At 39.4% G+C, this 23545-nt stretch overlaps 1 protein-coding gene across 30 annotated transcripts in view; it reads left to right on the top strand.

Moving 5' to 3' along the window:
- Window positions 1-23545, top strand: part of ICA1L (islet cell autoantigen 1 like) — a 94782-nt gene that overhangs the window by 47400 nt on the left and 23837 nt on the right. For all 30 annotated transcript variants that reach the window (XM_054677643.2, XM_063791599.1, XM_009444018.5 and 27 more), the window contains 7 exons: window positions 1542-1614; window positions 5826-5949; window positions 7409-7607; window positions 9765-9890; window positions 11307-11405; window positions 12482-12564; window positions 15481-15524. In XM_054677643.2, the coding sequence (XP_054533618.1) occupies window positions 1542-1614; window positions 5826-5949; window positions 7409-7607; window positions 9765-9890; window positions 11307-11405; window positions 12482-12564; window positions 15481-15524 (748 nt within the window). The remainder of the gene's footprint in view (window positions 1-1541; window positions 1615-5825; window positions 5950-7408; window positions 7608-9764; window positions 9891-11306; window positions 11406-12481; window positions 12565-15480; window positions 15525-23545) is intronic.

Genomic DNA, 23545 nt, shown 5'->3' with positions numbered 1-23545 from the left:
CCTCAGCTTCCAAATAGCTGGGATTACAGGAGCCTGCCACCATGGCTGGCTAATTTTTGTGTTTTTAGTAGAGACAGGGTTTCAGCATGCTGGCCAGGCTGGTCTCAAACTCCTGACCTCAGGCGATCCACCCGCCTCAGCCTCCCAAAGTGCTGGAATTACAGGTGTGAGCCACCGCGCCCAGCCTTTTGCATTCTTTTCTAATCTTCTTCCATATGCATTTAAAACAGATTTTACAATTGCCAAATCCAGATACCAAATGCACTTCAAACATGTCTAAACTCATAAGGAAAATTGATGCCTGCTCCTCCTTTTAAGATTTTAGTGTTTATTATCAATCTTCTTTAGGTTTGATCAAACATCAAAATAATAATAAAAACTGCTCCACAGATAGAATGTTCAGGCTTCTTGATGATATTAGGCATCTGACAATAAAAGGGTTAGGGCTTAATATTATATAGCAGTACCAAGGTCTTCTTGAACTAAGTCACATAAAAATTATTTAGTGTAGATTCTGAACAGACAGGCCTTGCTAAAAAAAAAAAAAAAAAAAAAATCTGTAATCCCAGAACTTTGGGAGGCTGAGGCAGGTGGATCACAAGGTCAGGAGTTCAAGACCAGCCTGGCCAAGATGGTGAAACCCCATCTCTACTAAAAATACAAAAATTAGCTGGGCACAGTAATGGGCATCTGTAATCCCAGCTACTCAGGAGGTTGAGCCAGAAGAATCGCTTGAACCCAGGCGGCAGAAGTTGCAGTGAGCCGAGATTGCACCACTGCACTCCAGCCTGGGTGACAGAGTGAGACTCCATCTCAAAAAAAAGTCCTCATTGTATCTGTACTGTAAAACTTATGCTTGCTTGCTTATCTGGGAACACCTACATTTATTAATGTGTGTGAAGAGTTATGTCATGTATATAGTGTGGCCTCATCTCAAATTTTCACGTGCTTAATTTTGAAATGAGAGTCTACTGGATATTTTATTTCTTTTCTGTTAGCAATTAGCAGCAGTAGTAATGAAAGAATTAATATCTATAGAAAATTCTAAAAAAAGAATATAAAAATAATTTATATTTGATGTTATAATACATTATTTAATTTTTATAGTAAATTCACTAATCTGTTTTGTTTAGACCAGTATGAGAGAAAAGCCAGACTTCGAGTTAATACTTTGTAAGGTTATCTGCACTCTCATCTGTGGTTGGCAATATTTGATGCAGTTTATATTAGATTTATGTTGTTGTTATTTAGATAGTTTGGAGCTGAGATGAGGACAGGAGCTGAGATGAGGACAAACTCTTCAGTTTTAATTTTTTGTTTGCTCCCATATATTTATCATTTTTTTCCAGCTCTCATGGGGGAATGTGCTTTCTACATCGGAAGTAAAACCAAAACTGAAGCATGTCATAGCCAAGAAAAATAGACATAATGTTTTTAAAACAGACATAATACTTATAAGAAAATGTTATGCTTTTGGAGTGCTTATAACATATATTTGTTTATAGTTCTTTAAATTGTCCTAATAAAATTTATATCTCAAGGTTTTTCACTCTGTTCAAGAGACATGCACTGAACTTCTGAAGATAATCGAGAAATACCAGCTAAGACTCAATGGTATGAAATCATAGTTATCTATCTGATAATTCCCATTTAAAATAAATATTAGCATTTTTTAAAATGAAAGATTTAATGTAAAAACAATTTTGTGAATAGCTTCTTATGGCAAAATATGAATATTTACAGTTACCTGTTCTCAAAAGCCCCAGTATTCTCTCTTCTTTCCTCAGTTAATCAAATCCTCTGACCCAGATTTATTTTTTGCTGATATTTTTTTTCTTTGAGACAGGGTCTTTCTCTGTCACCCAGGTTGGAGTTGCAGTGGTGCAATCACAGCTCACTACAGTCTCCACCACCTGGGCTCAAGTGATCCTCCCACCTCAGCCTACCAAGTAGCTGGGATTACAGGCGTGTGCCACCATACCTGGCTAATTTTTGTATTTTTTTGTAGACACAGGGTCTCACTATGCTGCCCAGACTGGTTTCAAACTCCTGGCCTCAAGTGATCCTCCTGCCTCGACCTCCCAAAGTACTGGGATTACAGGTGTGAGTCACCATGCCCGGGCCTGCGCAGCATCTGAAATGGATTTGTTTCCATCACTTAAACCTCTCTTTCTTGACTCCCACTTGCCCTTGCAGTTAAATTCCATTCCTCTGCTGCTCTTTACAGAAAAATGTGATGTAATTGTCTGTATTCATGATCTCTGTTCCTTTCCTTCCAATTTCTCTTGTACTCACTCCAGTCAAGTTTTCATCCCCATCACTCCACCAAATTTCTCTTGTCAAGGTCATGATTAACCAACTCCTTCTAAATCTGGCTTATCACATTATTTAACACATTTATTATTTCCTATTCCTTGATACACTTTCTTCACTTGGCTTTCCTGGTTTTCCTCCTCCTGGTCACTCTTTCTTGGCATCCGGCCTTTGCTGATTCTCTTCTCTCCTGGACTTGTTCAGGTTAAAACTCAATCTTTGGATCTCTTCTCCTTTTTTAATTACAGTGGGCCTGCTGGACATGGCTACCTCTCTAATCACACCTCCTAAAAGCTTCTCCTCTTTAGCCATATTAATATCTTACATAGTAGGCATATCTGCATAGTGGAATCCCTAACTTCCTTTGGGTATTTGGTCAAATGTCATCTTTTTAAATGAGGCATTCCCTGAACTGCATATCTAAAATGCAATACTCTCTGCCCGCAGAGGGTACAAAAAATACAATACAATACAATACCCCTTTCCCTCAAAACTCCCTGTCCAGTTAATAATATTCAACATTCTATATATTTTGTCCATTGTTTTTCTTCCCACCACTAGAATATGCCCTCCTTAAGGACAGAATTTTTTTTTTTTGAGGTGGAGTCTCACTCTGTCACCCAGGCTAGAGTGCAGTGGCGTGATCTTGGCTCACTGCAACCTCCGCCTCCCAGGTTCAAGCAATTCTCTGCCTCAGCCTCCCAAGTAGCTGGGATTACAGGCGCCTGCCACCATGCCTGGCTAATTTTTGTATTTTTAGTAGAGACGGGGTTTCACCATCTTGGCCAGGTTGGTCTTGAACTCCTATCCTCGTGATCCACCCACCTCAGCCTCCCAAAGTGTTGGGATTACAGGTGTGAGCCACTGCACCTCGCCAGGACAGAATTTTTCTGTTTTATTTCTGTGTCCCCAGTCTAGAAACAATGTCTAGCATGTAGTCAGTACTCGATAAATATTTGATTTCAATGAATCAATTTTTCTCATGTAGCTATGTAAATTAATCTCATCGCTTTATAATCAAAGCTTATACATTGTCCCATTAAAGAAATAAATCCAATAAAGCATGATTATTCAAGTATTTTTTTGACTACCTGCCATGTGCTTTTCCCAAGGAAGTAGTTGGAGAAACAACTTTTTGCACAAAAAGAGAGACAATGTAAGTAGTATGTAATTGAGTTCAGAATAATGATACAGACATAACTCTGAATTCCTAGGAATGAAGAATAACTGTGGATTAGAGTAATTGGCAAAGGCAATTCCATAGATAGGAATTGAGGTAAAACTTAAAGGATTTATAGAAGTTGAACATGTAGAGAAGAGACTTGGAGTTTAAAGAGCTTAAAGAATGAGAACAGCCTGCATAGGCAGAAGAGTCTGTCATTGAAACTAATGGGAGGATAAAGGAACAAAGGAAATTTGGGGTCAGATTACTAACGACCTTATGGCCTTTTACTGCTTGGTAAAATATATCACAATCACTGGACCAAGTGAGTCCTGTGACAGAAATGAAAATGTGAAGAAAATCAGCAAGTTTATATACCCTGAAATCACTAGATCTTTTAGCACTCTGGTGGAGCATTTCAGAATAAGGAAGGGAAACACATATAGATTTAATTGTGTATTTTCGCTTCAAGATTGTGTATAAATACATGATTTCTTGAAGACGATTGTATTAATACATCTGTTGGGAGTAACATCAGACAAATGCAGCAGGTTAGTCCAGCACCATAACTTTATGGGAATCTCTTGACTCAGGGGAGAACACGTCAGGGAGGGGTCTCTGTAGATTTTGGCAGGCAGGTCTCAACATAGAAGCAGCACAGACTCAGCCTCATTGACTGCTCTTTCTGCAATGATAAAGGTAAGCTTCAGTGATCATTTATGTTCAGTTGATACTTGATAATGAAGTATTCCAAGTACTCAAAGTGCTTTCTGAACCACCATACCGAAATGAATATTTTCTAGTAGTTTTAATTGAGGTATATTTTATGAAGTTCTGATTCAAATAATGTGTAAACTGTACATCTCTCAAGTAATCAGCATTAAATTAGCATGACTCCCCAAACCCCATCTGCTCTGGATCAGGTCAGTTGTTCATGGTTTTATTAGAGATGAGACTACAGACTGTGTAGACACCTTCCTCATTACACCATTGTGCTCTCCTTGGGTCACCCTTGTAGGCATGGCAGCGGGGACAGGGGTAGTGGGGAGGCAGCATGAGGAGGCCTGAGTTCTGTTGCTGCCCCACAAGTAGCCAGACACTTCCCTTTCAGTTTTAACTTTGATTTTTCTATCAGTGAAGTGGGATGAAATTAGGCATGACATTTGTTGTTGTTTATTTACTTTAAGCTTATAATTGGAGCACTGTGGGCTTTCCCCCTTATTAGTCTTATTGTGGTTACAGGATCAGCTTACACTAGATCAGTGTTTCTTAAATTGTGGTGAAGGACCTTTTTTTGTTTCATGGTTTGCTTTCAATCTGTTGTAAACTGATACCTTTGTAAAATTCAATAAAAATGAATTTTTAGCTGAGCACTGTGACTCGTGCCTACCTGTAATTCCAGTGCTTTGGGAAACTAAGGTGGGAAGATGGCTTGAGGCTAGGAGTTTGAGACCAGCGTGGTCAACATAGTGAGACCCTGCCTCTAAAATAATTTTTAAAAAATTAGCCAACCACTGTGGCTCATGCCTGTAGTCTGAGCTACTCAGGAGGCTGAGGCAGGAGGATCACTTGAGCCCAGGAATTCGAGGTTGCAGTGAGCTATGATCAAGCCACTGCACTCCAGGCTGGACTTCAAAGCAAGATCCCATCTTTTAAAAAAATAACTTTTAGAAAAATGAAATAAAATACGTGAAAAATGTATTATAAGCTCACTTTATTAGATTTGACAAATATAAAATGCTCAAAGTCTCTACACAGTTATTCTCAGTTTCCTTACTTCTTCGCTTGTCACAGCTTGGTAACAGAGGATTCTGGACCAATACTGGTCCATGGCCTACACTTTGAGCAGCAGTGCACTAGATGACAGTTTTTAGGGTTGCTGGAGCAGAACTGTGGACATCTGCGAGTCTGCGATACCGAGCATAGGAAACTGAAGCCAGGAGGGAGTCAAGAATAAATTAACAAGTTTAAATAGGGAACAAATATTTTGTAAGAGGCAATGATCCTAAAATACATCTCTGCACATTTGAAAATGCATCATTTATGGCTTTATTTTATAGTTTTGAGGGATTTTTGTCACTAAAAATCAGTCCTTCTCAAAGCGAGGTCCATGGATTCACTGTGTCGAAACCATCTGGAGTGCTGATAAGAAGCCAGATTCCCTAGACCTATGGAAAGTAGAGTCTCTGGAAATAGAGCCCAGGAATTGCATTTAAAAAATAAGTCTCTCTTCTTCTTCCCCTAAGTAAATCTTGTATAGAGAGTTATTGCTGTGAGATTTTTAGTTGTGTGTATGTTTTAAACAAATGATGAAAGGAAACAATTAACTACACTGTAATTTTTTTCCTAGTTATATCAGAGGAAGAAAATGAGCTAGGGCTCTTTTTAAAGTTTCAAGCAGAACGGGATGCAACTCAAGCTGGCAAAATGATGGATGCCACTGGCAAGGCACTTTGTTCTTCAGCCAAGCAAAGGTTTACCATGGTTGTTCATTATCTTGAATCTGTAGTCAATCTGACAGTTTTGACATGTGTACTTAAATTTGCATATTTGTAAAGGTCACTGTTCATTCTAATAAAGGGTTAAAGAGAAATATATCACAGTTATGTTGTGACACCTAATTCTTAATTACTAATTTTGTATTCAAAATAATTATTTAATGATTGATGTTCTTGGTTGCTTAATTTCTAGAAATAACCTTTAGGCCTGTATTTATATTTCTTTTATTTCCCCTAAAATCAGACAAGTATCAGTTATATTTCTCAACTGGTTTAATGTAACAGTCACAGAATGACTAACATCTTTAAAATGTGTATTTCCAATTTCACTTTTTGATACTATACTATAAATATAGTGGTACTTTTTAAGTAGAAGAAATTTTTTCTTCTTAATTACATACTTTCCAGTTATTATTTCAGTTTCTAATATAATGATACCTACTGCAAAGAATCTCCTGTAATTACTAAACCTAGCCCAAATCTTTTGCATTTAAGAAGAAGAAAACAGTCCTTATCAGACCTATAATGATGGTGTCCAGTTTATATAGCTTTATTCTGAAACATCACATCAGTGCAAAAGTCTATCTTGAAGGAAGTGACGTGGAGGTACTAAGTACAGGGCCCTCCAATGGTCACTAAGCAAAAAGGAGGAATTGGATTTAATCTGTGTTTCTTAAATACTTGTTATCTTGTCCTCATCCTCAGCTGCTAAGAACTCCATACTCATTAGTTCTGCTAGCAAAACCCAGGTTTTCCCTGAACTTGTCAAATGAAAGGCTTTCTGTTAATTGGATTATGCTTTATGAATGCAGGTTCTCTGTTCCCCTCAGAACTGTTTTCTAAATGGCAGATTTACTTGGCAAGTTATTTATACATGGAATAACTTCCAAAGTATTGCAAAAATGACATATTTCCTAAAGTAACAAGGGAGGAGGTGTAGACACTTTTTTTTTTTTTTTTGAGATGGAGTTTCGCTCTGTCGCCTAGGCTGGAGTGCAGTGGCGCCATCTCGGCTTGCTGCAACCTCCACCTCCCGGGTTCAAGCGATTCTCCTGCCTCAGCCTCCCGAGTAGCTGGGATTACAGGCACCCACCATCACACCTGGCTAATTTTTTGCATTTTTAGTAGAGACAGGGTTTCGCCGTGTTGGCCAGGCTGGTGTCAAACGCCTGACCTCAGGCGATCTGCCCACCTTGGCCTCCCAAAGTGCTAGGATTACAAGCGTCAGCCACCGCGCCCGGCCAACACATCTTTATTGATAATTCAGAGTTGGCTATATGATCCTTATTTGCTTTCAAAATCTCCTTAGGAACTGAATAATTTTTTACTTGTAGATTCATCTTGTTAGCAAATATGCTTTTTCATTGGTTTAAACCTTTGTTTTGTTTTACTTATGATGTGTTCAACCCTCTGATTTTTACCTCTCTGCCATTAGATTGGCCCTGTGTACTCCTCTGTCTCGTCTGAAGCAAGAAGTAGCAACATTCAGTCAAAGGGCAGTATCTGATACCTTGATGACAATTAATCGGATGGAGCAGGCACGCACAGAATACAGAGGAGCTCTGCTGTGGATGAAAGATGTATCCCAAGAGCTGGACCCAGACACCTTAAAGCAAATGGAAAAGTTCAGAAAAGTATGAAAACGTATCCCTTTCCTTTTCTTGGTGTATGAAATATGAAACTGCCACAGAATAATTAAGATAATAAAATTTCAGATGTTTTTTGGTAAATATATGTTTCATTATACATTCTTGGTTGCTTGGAGACTGTAGTTGAAGTACAAAAGTTTGTCACACTTTTATTTTTACTCCTGGAGTGGCATCTTCACACCATCTACCTTTTTTATTAATTTTTTAATCTGTCTCATGATAGATCTAAATTACTTCTTAAATGTTGCTTGCTTGGACTTTTGAGATTCGTTTGCAGGAAGAAAATAGTTTATTACAGAGGGACAAAAGGAATTTAAGTAAAAATTCATGTAAAATGATTGTTAATTATAAGGAAATATGAAGGTTATCAAAATTTTTATTCTGTCACAATACAAAGTTTGGCCACAGACTTCCTAAGCAACTATGTATGAACATATGTTTTTGCTAAATAAACTCCTTATTATAAATTATAGCCCCTAATTATACTATACATAAATAACAAAATTCATTTTATCATTCATTTCATAAATAGAGAACCCATAATAGAAATCATAATATTTAATACTGATGGAGCCTGACTCTGGGCCAGCTATTAAGTGGTTTGCCTCATTGATTACACACAACAGCCCTATGAAGTAGGTGAATACATGGCCTTAGGCCACAACTACCTCGTATTCCATCCCTTTTACAATCTTTGACAGTGAGAATACAGTCCAAGGGAGTGATTGAACAACATTGCGAATGCACTAAATGCCACTTAATTGAACACTTTAAAATTGCTAATTGTATGTTATGCAACTTTCACCTCAATTTTTAAAAGAAGAATAATGTATTAGTCTATTTTCATGCTGCTGATAAAGACATACCCAAGACTGGGAAGATGAAGAGATTTAATAGACTTACAGTTCCACGTGGCTGGGGAGGCCTCACAATCATTGTAGAAGGCAAGGAGGAACAAGTCATATCTTACATGGATGGTGGCAGGCAAAAAGAGCTTGTGTAGGGAAACTCTCCATTTTAAAACCATCAGATCTCGTGAGACTTATTCACTATCACAAGAACAGCATGGGAAAGACCTGCCCCTATGATTCAGTTATCTCTTACTGGGTCCCTCCCATAACATGTGGGAATTCAAGATGAGATTTGAGCAGGGAAACAGCCAAACCACATCAAATACAATCCAAGTCCCTATCTGGACCCTAAAAACCCTGCATGGCCTGATCCCTGGTCCCTCCACAACCACGTTGTACTTGCTTCCTACACTCCAGGAAGAATGTGCTCTACCTCCTTGCTTCTTGTTGTTCTAACATGATAAGGTCTTCACCCCCTCCCACTCTCAGGACCTTTGTCCTTGCTTGTCCCTAGTTCTGGAATGCTCTCCCCAGGGTCTTAGCGTAGCCTGCTCATCATCTTTCTGTCCCAGTTCAAACATCATGCATGATCTCACCAAGGACTTCCATGTCATCCTTCACTCATTTCTGTTTACTTATTTGCTACCTTTGCAACTATATATTTATTTACTTCTTTTTTTTCCTGTGCCTCCCTACCCAAGGATGGTGGGGAAGAACATTGTTTTGTTCACCACAATATCTCAGTGCCTAGAACAATGCCTTGCATATAATAGGTGCCTTATATTTGTTGAATAAATTAATATATTAAAAGGTTGAGTATTCACACTACCTGATGGCATGACTCACCATTTATTCAAGAAATATAATAGGCCTCTACTGGAATTTATAAATATCTGCATGATTCAGAAATATTATTAATGTTTCTCAGTGCTTTAACGAGGTCCCCTTTCCATTTATTCTTCTGCTCTTAGCTAAGTGCTATCCATGAATAATTTTAGAAGTTTCTTTTTATTTGGAATACTTTTTAAAAAACTATTTGCTTTCCATCTATTATCTCATACTTTCTCAGCATAAAGATACCTTCTGGAAAGAATCTCCTACAATTACTAACAGTAGCAAAATCTTCATCATTACTCATGAAATATTAATGATACAGGGAAAAGAAATTAGTCTTTATTATAATTTATTTCTGAAAATATTTATTATGAACCCGTATACTATATTTATGTCTGTAATAACATACTATATTTATACTATATATCTGTAATAAAAATTAGCATTTTTATTGCAGGTACAGATGCAAGTGAGAAATAGCAAAGCTTCTTTTGACAAGTTAAAGATGGATGTTTGTCAGAAAGTGGATTTACTTGGAGCTAGTCGCTGCAATATGCTATCTCATTCGCTCACTACCTACCAGGTACCCACCTCCATGGTCAGCATATCCTTGCAGTAAAGATGAGTGGTGAGATTTCTTTTTAAAAGTTGTCTAAAGGGTGTAAAAATTTATGTATGATTAGATTCCTTTGACTTTGCTATAATTGCTTTATTGAGGTTATGAAAGTCAGAGAGTCAAAAAGTTCTGAAAAAGACCTTAGAGACTGTTTACTTCTGTAGCTCTTCTTTTGGTGTCAAAGGAGAGAGAGAGACTTAGGGACCATTTGAGGTTGAAGAGGGGAATGTTGAAGCGGCAAAATTTAAGGCCCATTTGCCCTGGTTTAACCAGAGCTGTTCCACTTCTAGGTTTGAAGTTCTACATACAATTTCATCTGAAGCAAAGATTCTGTGCCCTCAAAAGTTTAAAACCTTTTCTGTCATTTTATGGATGAGGAAAGTGACACCTATGAGAATTAAAGTGAACGGCAATGTTGGCTTAGAAACCAAAGTTTTCTATTTCTAAGTTATATGTTCTTTTCATTCTGTCAAGTTGCCATCCCATACCACTTTAACCTCAGAAGTCTCACTTGTGCTTATAGTACCACAAATCACATATAAGTAACACACAATGAATAAGTTAGATATTAATAAGTAGCAGCTATTGATTTTTACATATATTTTTCAATGGAAAAAATTGAATAAACTGTACTTACATAAGAAAAGAGTAATAAACTACAGGAAATGGACATTCACTCCTGCTTTTAGGGAGTCTGCCTATTTCAGTTCAGTACTGTGGGATTCAGGAATGGAGAAAGGATGCACTTGAAAATAACAGTGTGTGATATCTGTTTAGCATCTTGCCTGAAACACAATAGCTATGAGTTCAGTTTTCCTTTATTCTCTCCATTCATCCTCCTCACTTTAATCAGGAACCTTGAAGCAGCAAGAAAAATGTCCAATTACTTGAGTTAGCTTGAGAACACATTTTTTGGCAAATCTTTCTTGAACTCTAGATGAAAGGCCAGATTTAGTGGTAAATGTAATTTTTCTCCAATTAAAAAGTTTTATATATTCCCATCAACATAAAGATTACACATATGTTCCTCCTTTAACAGAGATTGGTATTTTTGTGCTTTTAACATTTCTCTTTTTGATATCTCAGATGTTCTGATCCCTAAGTTTTCATTCTCTTAGCTGCAGTCACTCTCTGGGTGGCTCCAGTGTGCATTCCTGTGCTGTTTATACAGTTAACTCCCACACGTGCAGACACAGATGCCGATTCTTTTGCACAAGTACTATTTGCAGTGCTTTATGGTTCCCTAAACTTGGAAAATTGAATTTAGTTCCTGCTTCTTATTTTTTGGCAACTGTTCATCTACTAAACTAGTAAGGAAATATAGCACTTAAAAAATCATGGGGGGGAAGCAGAACTGTAGTGTCACCTTTTCTTTTTTTGCAGAGAACACTGCTTGGATTCTGGGAGAAAACAGCTCGAATGATGTCCCAAATTCATGAAGCTTGTATTGGCTTTCATCCGTATGATTTTGTAGCTCTCAAGGTACATTGTGTTCCATGTTCTCTTGTTTAGATGTATTACACTTCATTTGGGTGATAACATTGAAACTTTTTTTTTTTTTAACCAAGGTTAATTTAAAATTTACAAAACATTGAGAAACATTTTCCTTCAGCCAAGGGTCAGCACTTTCCTAATTGCAAATGTTGCCAGCAACACTGAAATACATAGGAATACTGCTGGCAGGCCCAAGATACTAGTAGGACAGGGAAAAAGAGGGAGAAAGTAAAAAGAAAATTTAAATGCAAAGGAGATAAGAAAAGGCTATGCAAAGGAAAATCTTAAGAGGAACAAGTAATGGAAAGTGGTCATGTGCTCTTAAAAATGACCAGATTACCTACCTGACAGTATTAGAAGTTAGAGAAAAACTTTGTTTTACTTTTACACTGATGTCATGGATATGGTTCATGATAACCAACATTATGCCAGGTTTCAGTACCTTTTAACTTACCATTCATTCTGCCATATTTTCAGTAAAGCTTGAAAGTGTTGCTGGCTGGTTTGTTCAAGCTGGATGTGGTATTTGTGATAGGCTCATATCTTGCATATTTCTGGGGTTTAGGATGGATGTTAAAGTCATGTTCTGACATGGCATCTTCCAGCACCAAAGATACCCTTGAATTAGGTTGTTTTTTGTTTTGTTTTTACTTTTAATATAATAAATGCTTCGCTGTATGGCATACTGTGTATTTAGGCAAATTTTATATCCAATTTCTGCTCAGAATCAAAATTGAAAATCTTTAGCTGTATTTAGAGCATTGTGATACAGACTAGAAACACAGTTTAAGTCTTCTTTAGGCCTATTACTAAGTTGTTAAACTAATCTGTGGCTACCCCACATCACAATATGTGCAGTTTGCACAGGCAGCCAGGAGAAACAAGTGTATGAAGCTCAGTAGCTCAGTTCAGATTACATTAGCATACATGTCCTATATCTTTCACTCTCTAGTTCAGAACTTCCTATTTCATATGGTTCTTTAGAATTTATATTCTCATTTTCTTTGCAGAGAAGAAGAAACAGATTCTTTCTATATACTTAACATTGACTTTCTTATCTTTAGCAACTACAAGACACTCCAAGCAAGCTTAGTGAAGACAATAAAGATGAACAAATAGGCGGTTTTCTTACTGAACAGCTCAATAAGTAAGCAGGCATAAGTCATCTGTGTCATGTTATAGAAGTCCTGGATACCATCATATGATATATGTGGAAAGAATTGTTTCTTCTCTTACTGAATATTTATTCCTATGTCATTTTTCCAGTCAACACTAAACATTTGTATCATAGTCTGTTTTGTGTTGCTATAACAGGATACCTGAGACAGGGTAATTTATCAAGTAAAAAAGTTTAGTTCATGGTTCTGCTGGCTGGGAAGTTCAAGAGCATGGCCCTGGTTTCTGGTGAGGGCTTTAGTGCTGCTTCATAACATGGCAGAAAAGGTCAAAGGGGAAGCAGACCTGTGTGAAGAGGCAAAATCAAGGGGCGTGCTGGCTGTATAACAACCCATTCAGAAGCATTCCTGAGAGAACTAATCCAATCTCATGAGAGTGAGAACTCACTCATTACCATGAAAAAGGCACCAAACCATTCATGAGAGATCTGCCCCAATGACCCAAACACCTCCTACTAGGTCTCCACCTCCCAATACTCCCACGTTGAGGGTGGGGTCAAATTTCAACAAGAGTTTTGATGAGGAGAAATTCAGATCTTAGCAATTTGTTTTGAAACCTTATATATATTTTTCCATTTTTTTCTTAATATCCAGATCCTACACAAATTTTTTCCATTTTTTAACATAGCAGGCAAAGGACATGACAGAAGTATCAAACTGATTGGGGTGATTAAGAGTCTGTCATTTGGGATAGAGCCTTGTATTAAGAGCCACAAGTACCTCTAGTGACTCTTGAAATGGGTAGCTAGAGAGAAGAAAGGGACAGGTACCAGCAGCTGTGAAATAAACTATTAGAAATCTGTTTCCAGAATAACACACATAGGACTGGGACTGGTTACCTGAAAATACGGGCTGTTGCCGTGTACATCCTTCATGCCCCATTTCCCTTTTATTATATTATTGTCCCTTTGTTTTTCTTTCAAAGCTGCTATTTAATTCTCATTTTAACCAGATTCAATATATTAACGAACTCAGAAATAAGGGCCAAACAGTGATAAACCATATACTGTTGAGTAGAAGGTGATCCTGAGAGAGTGGTTTGTTATAAAGCCCAATGCGCCTTGGAGTTTGCCTCTTGGCACATGTCCGCTTCCCCTTTGACCATCTACCATGTTATGATGCAGCACTAAAGCCCTTGCCAGAAGCCAAGGCCATGATCTTGAACTTCCCAACCTGCAGAACTAAATGAACCTCTTTTCTTTATAAATTACTTAGTCTCAGGTATTCTCTTATAGCAACACAAAATGAACTAAGACACAAATGTAGTATAAGACATTTTCCCATCTTCTCTATGAGGAAATCCAAACCAATTTTTTTTGCTAACTTGAATGTATGTTTTAAGATAAACATTGATAAAATGTCTGGTTATAAATTAAATTTGTGAATTTATATATTGACTTTTTTTTTTTTTTTTGACAGAGTCTCACTCTTTTTCTCCAGGCTGGAGTGCAGTGGCACAATCTCAGCTCACTGCCACCTCCCCCTCCCAGGTTCAAGTGATTCTCCTGCCTCAGCCTCCTGAGTAGCTGGGATTACAGGCATGCACTACTAAGCCCAGCTAGTTTCTGTATTTTTTAGTAGAGATGGAGTTTCACTATGTTGGCCAGGCTGGTCTCGAACTCCTGACCTCAAGTGATCTGCCCACTTCAGCCTCCCAAAGTGCTGGGATTACAGGAGTGAGCCATCACGCCTGGCCTATATTGACATTTAAAATCATATGTTATATGAACTATATTAATTTAGTAAAATGTTTCCATTCTCACATTTCATAAGAGTTTTATTCAAAATCTTCTCATGTATCTTTAGCATTATGAGAGCTACTTTCCAAGTTAACTAACTAATAGATGGCCAAGCTCTTCACCTTCTCTTCCATCCAAGTTGTTTAAAAAAACATAATACTGTTAGGGAAAATTTCATTTCAGGTCATGAATATTTATTTGCTCTGTAGGTTTATTTGTATAGTATTTACAAGTAAATACTGTATAGATTTTTAAGTATCTTTAAAGATTTATTAAAAACAACTTTCAATACTAGCAACTGTGAGGTCATGCCCCAGGTGTAGTGACTATGTCTGTGTTCAATTTCTTTTTTTTTTTTGTTTGAGACGGAGTCTTGCCCTGTCACCCAGGCTAGAGTGCAGTGGCATGATCTCGGCTCACTGCAACCTCCACCTCCCAGGTTCAAGTGATTCTCCTGCCTCAGCCTCCTGGGTAGCTGGGATTACAGGCACATGCCACCACGCCCAGCTAATTTTTGTATTTTTGGTAGAGACAGGGTTTCACCACGTTGGTCAGGCTGGTCTCGAATTCCTGACCTCGTGATCTGCCTGTCTCAGCCTCCGAAAGTGCTGGGATTACAGGCGTGAGCCACCGCACCCGGCCCTATTTCTTTGTCTTAACTTTTTGTCTATTATATCAGATAGATGCTATAAATATCCAAAATTAGTATTGATTAAGGATATTTTAGGCTAACGTGTCTTGCAAACATCACTTCGTTGTTCAAAATAGGGTACTCCATCTTTTCTGGAGTTCTTCATTCCCTTGATTGAGTTCACAAGTGTTCTTAAAACCTTTCAAGGCTTGAAAATGAAACTTCTTACTCTATGGTTTTGATGGTGAAGGTTCTTGAAGATTGAGTACTGAGCATGATGCCTGGTGCTTTGTAGATACTCAGTAAATGTTTATTGAAGGAATAAGGGGTGAAAGGTCTGTATAGATCTATAAAAGAAGTAGGAAATTCACCAGATATAGATTTTAGGGGATCTAGTGGACAATGATTTTATGTTTCCTGAGTAGAAAATTTTTTTAACCATATAAAACTGTTTGGGGAATATGAATCACAAGTGTATTATAACAAAAAACCTACATTTTTTTTTGTTTTTACTTCAGGCTAGTTTTGTCTGATGAGGAAGCAAGCTTTGAGAGTGAACAAGGTAAGATGGTAAATTTATTACTTTGAAATGGTCACATTTTAAATGTCAAAATAGTTTATCACAGCCTTTTTTTTTTGAGACAGTCTTGCTCTGTCCCCCAGGCTGGAGTGCAGTTGCGCGATCTTGGCTCACTGCAAGCTCTGCCTCCCAGGTTCATGCCATTCTCCTGCCTCAGCCTCCTGAGTAGCTGGGACTACAGGTGCCTGCCACCATGCCCAGCTAATTTTTTTTTGTATTTTTAGTAGAGACAGGGTTTCACTGTAGTAGCCAGAATGGTCTCAATCTCCTGACCTTGTGATCCGATCCGCCCACCTCGGCCTCTCAAACTGCTGGGAATACAGGTGTGAGCCACCGCGCCCAGCCTCCATCAACTTTTGTTCTGTCTGGGCAAGTCTGTTTCTCCTTCATTTTTTATCAGGCAAAATTCACCCCCGATATTTCACGTAGGTTCTTTTCTATTTTCCCTAAGTGTCGGCTGGTCTGAGAAATAAAGGGACAGAGTACAAAAGAGAGAAATTTTAAAGCTGGGCTTCTGGGGGAAACATCACATGTCAGCAGCTTCCGTGATGCCCCACAAGCCGCAAAACCAGCAAGTTTTTATTAGTGATTTTCAAAAGGGGAGGGAGTGTACAAATAGGGTGTGGGTCACAGAGATCACATACTTCACAAGGTAATAAGATATCACAAGGTAAATGGAGGCAGGGTGAGATCACAGGACCACAGGACAGGGGCGAAGTTAAAATTGCTAATGAAGTTTCGGGCAGGCATTGTCATTGATAACATCTTATCAGAGACAGGGTTTGAGAGCAGACAACCGGTCTGACCAAAATTTATTAAGCGGGAATTTCCTCATCCTAATAAACCTGGGAGCGCTACAGGAGACCAGGGCTTATTTCATCCCACAGCTATGACCATAAAAGACAGCTGCCCCCAAAGCAGCCATTTTAGAGGCCACCCTCAAGGACACATTCTCTTTCTCAGGGATGTTCCTTGCTGAGAAAAAGAATCCAGCGATATTTCTCCTATTTGCTTTTGAAAGAAGAGAAATATGGCTCTGTTCTGCCTGCCTCACCAGCAGTCAGAGTTTAAGGTTATCTCTCTTGTTCCCTGGACATTGCTGTTATCCTGTTCTTTTTTCAAGGTATCCAGATTTCATATTGTTCAAACACACATGCTCTACAATTTGTGCAGTTAATGCAATCATCACAGGGTCCTGAGGCGACATACATCCTCCTCAGCTTACGAAGATGACGGGACTAAGAGATTAAAGTATAGACAGGCATAGGAAATCACAAGGGTATTGACTGGCGAAGTGATAAGTGTCCATGAAATCTTCACAGTTTATGTTCAGAGACTGCAGTAAAGACAGGCATAAGAAATTATAAAAGTATTAATTTGGGGAACTAATAAATGTCCATGAAATCTTCTTCTGCCATGGCTTCAGCTGGTCCCTCTGTTCGGGGTCCCTGACTTCCCACAACAATTTTTGGAGGATATTTTCGCTGGATATACTATTCTTGGGTAAAAGTTTTTTTCCTTCAGCAGTTTAAATGTTATCCCACTTTCTCCTGGCCTCTAAGGTTTCCACTGAAAAGTCTACTGCCAGACATTTTGGAGCTTCATTGTATGTGATTTGTTTCTTTTCTTTTGCTGCTTTTAGGATCTTTTCTTTATCATTGACCTTTGGGAGTTTGATTACTAAATGCCTTGAGGTAGTCTTCTTTGGGTTAAATCTGCTTGGTATTCTATAACCTTCCTGTACTTGGATAGTGGTATCTTTCTCTAGGTTTGGGAAATTCTCTGTTATTACCCCCTTTGAATAAACTTTCTACCCCATCTCTTTCTCTACCTCCTCTTTAAGGCCAATAACTCTTATATTTGCCCTTCTGAGGCTATCTTCTAGATCCTGTAGGCATGCTTCATCGTTTTTTATTCTTTTTTCATTTTTGTTTTTTGAGACAGAATTTCAATCTGTCACCCAGACTCGAGTGCAATGGCACAATCTTGGCACACTGCAACCTCTGCCTCCTGGGTTCAAATGATTCTCCTGCCTCAGGCGTCTGCCACCACGCCCAGCTAATTTTTTTTTTTTTTGAGATGGAGTTTCACTCTTGTTGCCCAGGCTGGAGTGCAGTGGCACCATCTTGGCTCACGGCAACCTCCGCCTCCCAGGTTCAAACGATTCTCCCCTGCCTCAGCCTCCCGAATAACTGGGATTACAGGCATGCACTACCATGCCCGGTTAATTTTGTATTTTTAGTAGAGACAGGGTTTCTCCATGCTGCGCAGGCTAGTCTTGAACTCCTGACCTCAGGTGATCCACCCGCTTGGCCTCTCGAAGTACTGGGATTACAGGCGTGAGGTACTGCACCTGGCCTATTCTCTTTTCTTTTCTCTCCTCTGACTGTATTTTCAGATAACCGGTCTTCAAACTCACTGATTCTTTCTTCTGCTTGATCAATACTCCTGTTGACTCTGATGCATTCTTCACTATATCAATTGAATTTTTCAACTCTGGAATTTCTGCTTGATTTTTAAAAGTTATTTTAACCTCTTTGTTAAGTTTACCTGATAGGATTCTGAATTCCTTCTCTGTGTTATCTTGAATTTCACTGAGCTTCCTCAAAACAGCTATTTTGAATTCTCTCTCTGAAAGGTCACATATCTCTGTCACTTCAGGATTGGTCACTAGTACACTATTTAGTTTGTTTGGTGAGGTCATGCTTTCTTGTATGGTCTTGATGCTTGTGGATGTTTGTTAATGTCTGGGCATTGAAGAGTTACGTATTTATTATAGTCTTTGTAGTCTGGGCTTGTTTGTACCTGTCCTTCTTGGGAAAGTTTTCCAAGTATTCAAAGAACATTGAGATGTTGTCATCTAAATCTTTGGTCATTGTAGCTGTATCTGCATTGGCAGGGGCACCCCAAGCCCAGTAATGCTGTGGCTCTTGCACAATTGTAGAGATACTGCCGTGGTGGTCTTGGGTAAGATCTGGGAGAATTCCCTGTATTACCAGGCAGAGACTCTTGTTCTTTTCCCTTACTTCCCCCCAAACACATGGAGTTTCTCCAAAGCCCGCAAAATACTGGGTCTCAGCCTGGGCCTCCTGTTACCACTGCCTGGCTACTGCCAATATTCACTCAAGGCCCAAGGGCTCTACCATCAGCAGGAAACAAATCCAGCCTGGCTTGTGTCGTTCTCTTCAGGGTGGCAAGCTACTCCCCAGCCTAGAGCAGATCCCAGAATGCCATCTGGGAGCCAGGGCCTAGAGTCAGGAACCTTAGGAATCTACTTGGTTCTCGATTCTACACCAGCTGAGCTGGCACCCAAGCTGTAAGACAAAATCCTTCCCACTCTTCCCTCTTTTTTCCTCATGCGGAAGGAGTCTCTCCCTGCAGCAGGTACTGCCTGGCTATTGCTGATACTCACCCAAGGCCCAAAGGCTCTTCAGTCAGCTTGTGGTGAATGCTGCCATTTTTAGGACTCTCCCTTCAAGGTAGTGGGCTCCTCTTTAGCCCAGGGCAGGTCCAGAAATGCCATCCAGAAGCCAAGGGCTAGAACTGACTACCCCAGGTGACTTCTTGGTTCTCTACCCCACTGTGGCCAAGCTGGTGCCCAAGCTGCAATAAAAAGTTCCTTTACTCTTTCCTCTCCTTACCTCAGGCAGAGGAAGTCTCTCCCTGTGGGCACCATAGCTTAGAATGCACTGGGTCACACCTGAAGCCGGCACAGCCCTGGGTCTTACCCAAGTCCCATGGTGAGTACTGCCTGGGTGCTGCTGATGTTTATTCAGGGCCCAGGGTCTCTTAGTCATCAGATGATAAATCCTTCCAGGACTGGGTCCTTCCCTTTAGGGCAGTGCATTCCCTTCTGGCCCTGGGTATGTCTAAAAATGTGATCTGGGAGCTAGGGCTTGGAATGAGGGCCTTGGGACTCTACCTTGTCCCCTATCCTACTGTGGCTGAGTTGGTATCCAAGTTGCAAGACAAAGTCCCCTTTACTCTCCTTTCTCCTCTCCTCAAGCGGAAAGGAGTTTCTCCTGGAGCTGTAAGCTGCACTGCCTGGGATTGGAGGAGGGGTGATGTAAGCACTTCCTTGGCTGGCTGGCTGGCTGGTATCTCACTAGGTCACATGTACCCTAACTCCACTGGCTCCGAGCCCAGCACAACACCAGGGCTTGCCCAGGAATTGCAGTACTTGTGGCCTAGACTGCCTTTCAAGTTTATTTGGAACCCCAGAGTGCTTTAGCTTGCCATGGTGGGGCTTGCTGGAACTCAGATTCTGACCAGTGGGATGGGTGGTTCCCCTCTGGCTGGGGCTGGTCTAACTGCCCCCTCTGTGAGTACTGGCTGAATTCTGCCCCATGTTGCTTTCAGCTGTGGCAGGCAGCACTGAGTTCTAATGCAAAGTCCCACAATCACTGCACTCTCCCTCCCACAAGTACAGATTCTCTCTCCACACCATGTGGCCGCTGCCAAGAGATGGCGGAATGGTGGTGTTGGCAATTCAAGACTGTCTTTCCTATCTTCTTCAGTGCCTCTTTCAGTGATACGTAGTTAAAACCAGGTACTGTGATCTCTCACCCGATGTTTGGTTGTTATGAAGGTTCTTTCTTGTATGGATAATTGTTCAATTTGTTGTTCCTGTGGGGTACAGGGGGGAAATGATGGCTGGAGAGTTCTATTAAGCCAGCTTGCCCTGCCTCCTCTCCCCAAAGATAGGTGCTTTTAAACACAAAAGTCCAGTTTATAGGGTTGCATGATTAAGTTTTGAGTTTTCCCTCATACTGAAATTTGTGTTATCTTTAAAAAATAAATACATGTTATATATACAGTCGACATATATTTGAACCACTGTGGTAAGGAAGAGTACAGGCTTTGAAAACAGAAAAATCTGAGTTTGGATCCTGGCTTTTTAAAACATATCATTTATGGCTCTCTCAGTTGTCTCATCTGAAATAGGAGTTATTTATGCCTATCTTACCAGGGACATTAGGGATAGAGGTAATATTGAGAAACTCCATAGCACATAGTAGGTGACCAATAAATAAAAAAAAAATATATTTTCTTTTTTTTTCCTTTTCTTCTTTTTTTTTTTTTGAGACAGAGTCTCACTCCTGTCAGCCACGTCGAAGTGCAGTGGTGCAATCATGGCTCACTGCAGCCTTGACTTCCCAGGTTCAGGTGATCCTCCCACCTCAGCCTCCCGAGTAGCTGGGACTATAGGTGTGTGCTACCTCACCCAGCTATTTTTTGTATTTTTTTTGGAGACTGGGTTTCGCCATATTGCCCAGGCTGATCTCAAACTCCTGGGCTCAAAGCAATCCGCCTTCGGAAGGATTTGATAAATCCTTCCAGGACTGGGTCCTTCCCTTTAGGGCAGCGCATTCCCTTCTGGCCCTGGGTATGTCTAAAAATGTGATCTGGGAGCTAGGGCTTGGAATGAGGGCCTTGGGACTCTACCTTGTCCCCTATCCTACTGTGGCTGAGCTGGTATCCAAGTTGCAAGACAAAGTCACCTTTACTCTCCTTTCTCCCCTCCTCAAGCGGAAAGGAGTTTCTCCTGGAGCTGTAAGCTGCACTGCCTGGGATTGGAGGAGGGGTGATGTAAGCACTTCCTTGGCTGGCTGGCTGGCTGGAGCTTTTGGCTCAGCCTCCCGAAGTGCTGGGATTACAGGCGTGAGCCACAGTGCCTGGCCGAGGTATTTTCAAGTACACACATAAATAGATCATACGGATAAAAGAAACAATGTAAGAGACCGTTGTAATCATGAACTCGTATACCTAACCTAGCTTCAAAATGTGTTCAAAAGGTTAATTACATTTGCGTATGATCCTATACCCCACAAATACAGAACTTTTTTTTAAGTCACAAAGGAAATATAACGAACATTGCCGTAGTCTCAACATCTATTCATGCTATTATTTTATCTTTTAAATTTTGCCATGTCAGTAGTTATCTCCCCTTTTAAATTTCAGATATTCATTTGTTCCTTCTCCCTTTTTTCTTGATCTTGCCAATGGTTTATTATTATTATTCTTTTAGCAAACCAACTTTTGGCTTTGTTAATCCTCTCTATTGAATATTTTTGGTTTTATAAATTTTAGTTCCTATATTTATTATTTTCTTCTCTTTACTTTGATGTTTTTCTTTCTGGTTTGTTGTTGTTGTTGTTGTTGTTGTCTTGCTTTGTTGCCAAGGTTGGTCTTGAACTCCTGGCCTCAAGTGATCTCCTGCCTCAGCCTGCTCAAGTGCTGGGATTACAGATGTGAGCCACCATGCCCAGCCATCTTTCTTTCTTTCTTTCTTTAAGGCTATATTCCCTCAAATTTTTAATTTTCCTTATATCTTACAAGTTTTCTTTTAAAACAGCTTTATCAAGATATACTTTATGTATTATGAAACTCACTCATTTCAAGTGTATAAGCCAGTGATTTTTAATTTATTACTGAGTGGCACTACCATTTCCATTAATCAATTTTAGAACATTTTCATCCCCTCAGTAAGCTCTCTTATGCCCATTTGCAATAATCCCTGTTCCCACCCCTAGCTAACCACTACTGTACTTTTTGTCTGTATGAATTTGTATTTTCTGGACATTTGTAAGTAGAATCATCTAATATGTGGTCTTCTCATGTCTAGCTTCTTTCACTTCATTTAATGCTTCTGAGGTTCATCCATGATGGGGCTTGTATCAGGATTTCCTTCCTTTTTATTAATGAATCCATTGTATGAAGGTCCATACATTTTGATATATAGTATTTTCATTATCATTCAATTTCAGTTATTTAAAAATTTTCATTCCATCTTCCATGACTCATGACCATGAGTGATTTGGAAGTGTGTTTCTGAAATTGCCAAATTATGGAAATAGAAAAATTCATCTTTTTGTTATTGATTTTAACCAAGTTGCATCACGGTCAGAGAATGTGTTCTTATGACACTAATTATTTGAATTATTGGAACTTTTTCTTTATGGAATAACAAAGTAGCCAAGTTTTGTAAATGTTTCATGTTGCTTGAGAAGAATGTATACTCAAACTGTTGAATGCAGGAGCCGGTTATATCTGTTAAATCAAGCTTGTTATTTGTGTTGCTCTACGTCTTCTATATCTTTACTAATTTTTGTTTACTTGTTGGGAAATGTGTTTTAAAATCTCCCACTGTTAAATTGGATTTTCAACTTTGTCCTGTAGTCTTTTACTTGATGTATTTTGAGGATCTGGGGGTAGGGGGTGTTAGAAATGTTTTCTTAGTAAGACAATTTTTACTCTTTGTAGAAAGGGTGCTCATCGCAGATGGAACAATGGTGAGAGCACACCTGAACAAAGGGAGGAAGTAATTTTTATCCCTTACACAGCTTGTCCCTGCTACTGTGTCCTGTCTCCATTGGCTGGAGCCAGACCTCACAATCTAAACTGAACCCGATTGGCTAACGGTTTAAAATTTTTCTAAATAGGTAAAGGCAAGGGAGAATATAGGAAAAGAGGAAGTTGCTTATGCCAAATAGGGGAGGGGTCTTAGGCTGCGAGCTGGAATGTGCCTGTAAGCATGTCCAGCACAAATATCTTGGGTGAGGTGCAAGGATATAGAATGTACTACGTGCCTGTGAGCATGTCTAACAGTTACATTAGGGCTTAACAAAGAGTTATTAGCACAAAACAAGGAGGCTTGAAGGAAGTTAGTCTTTAAAAGAAACTATTATTTTTAACACTTATGATTTATTTTTTTAATGAGAAGGAAAATTTGAAGAAGAAACTTTTTACTTTCTACAGGGGTATATACAAGTTTAGAATTTTTATATCTTTTTGGTGAATTAATTTTTTATTGTTATATAGTGACCCTTTCTGGCTTTAATAATACTTTTTGGGGCCAGGCGTGGTGGCGCATGCCTGTAATCCCGGCACTTTGGGAGGCTCAGGCAGGCGGATAGCCTGAGCCCAGGAGTTCGAGACCAGCTTGGGCAACATGGTGAAACCCCATCTCTACAAAAAATTAGGCAGGTGTGGTGGCGTGCACC

This window comes from Pan troglodytes, chromosome 13 (assembly GCF_028858775.2).
Source record: "Pan troglodytes isolate AG18354 chromosome 13, NHGRI_mPanTro3-v2.0_pri, whole genome shotgun sequence".
NCBI classification, from domain to species: Eukaryota; Metazoa; Chordata; class Mammalia; order Primates; family Hominidae; genus Pan; species Pan troglodytes.
Note: the sequence above shows the minus strand (reverse complement) of the source record. Positions and strands in the feature narration are given on the sequence as shown.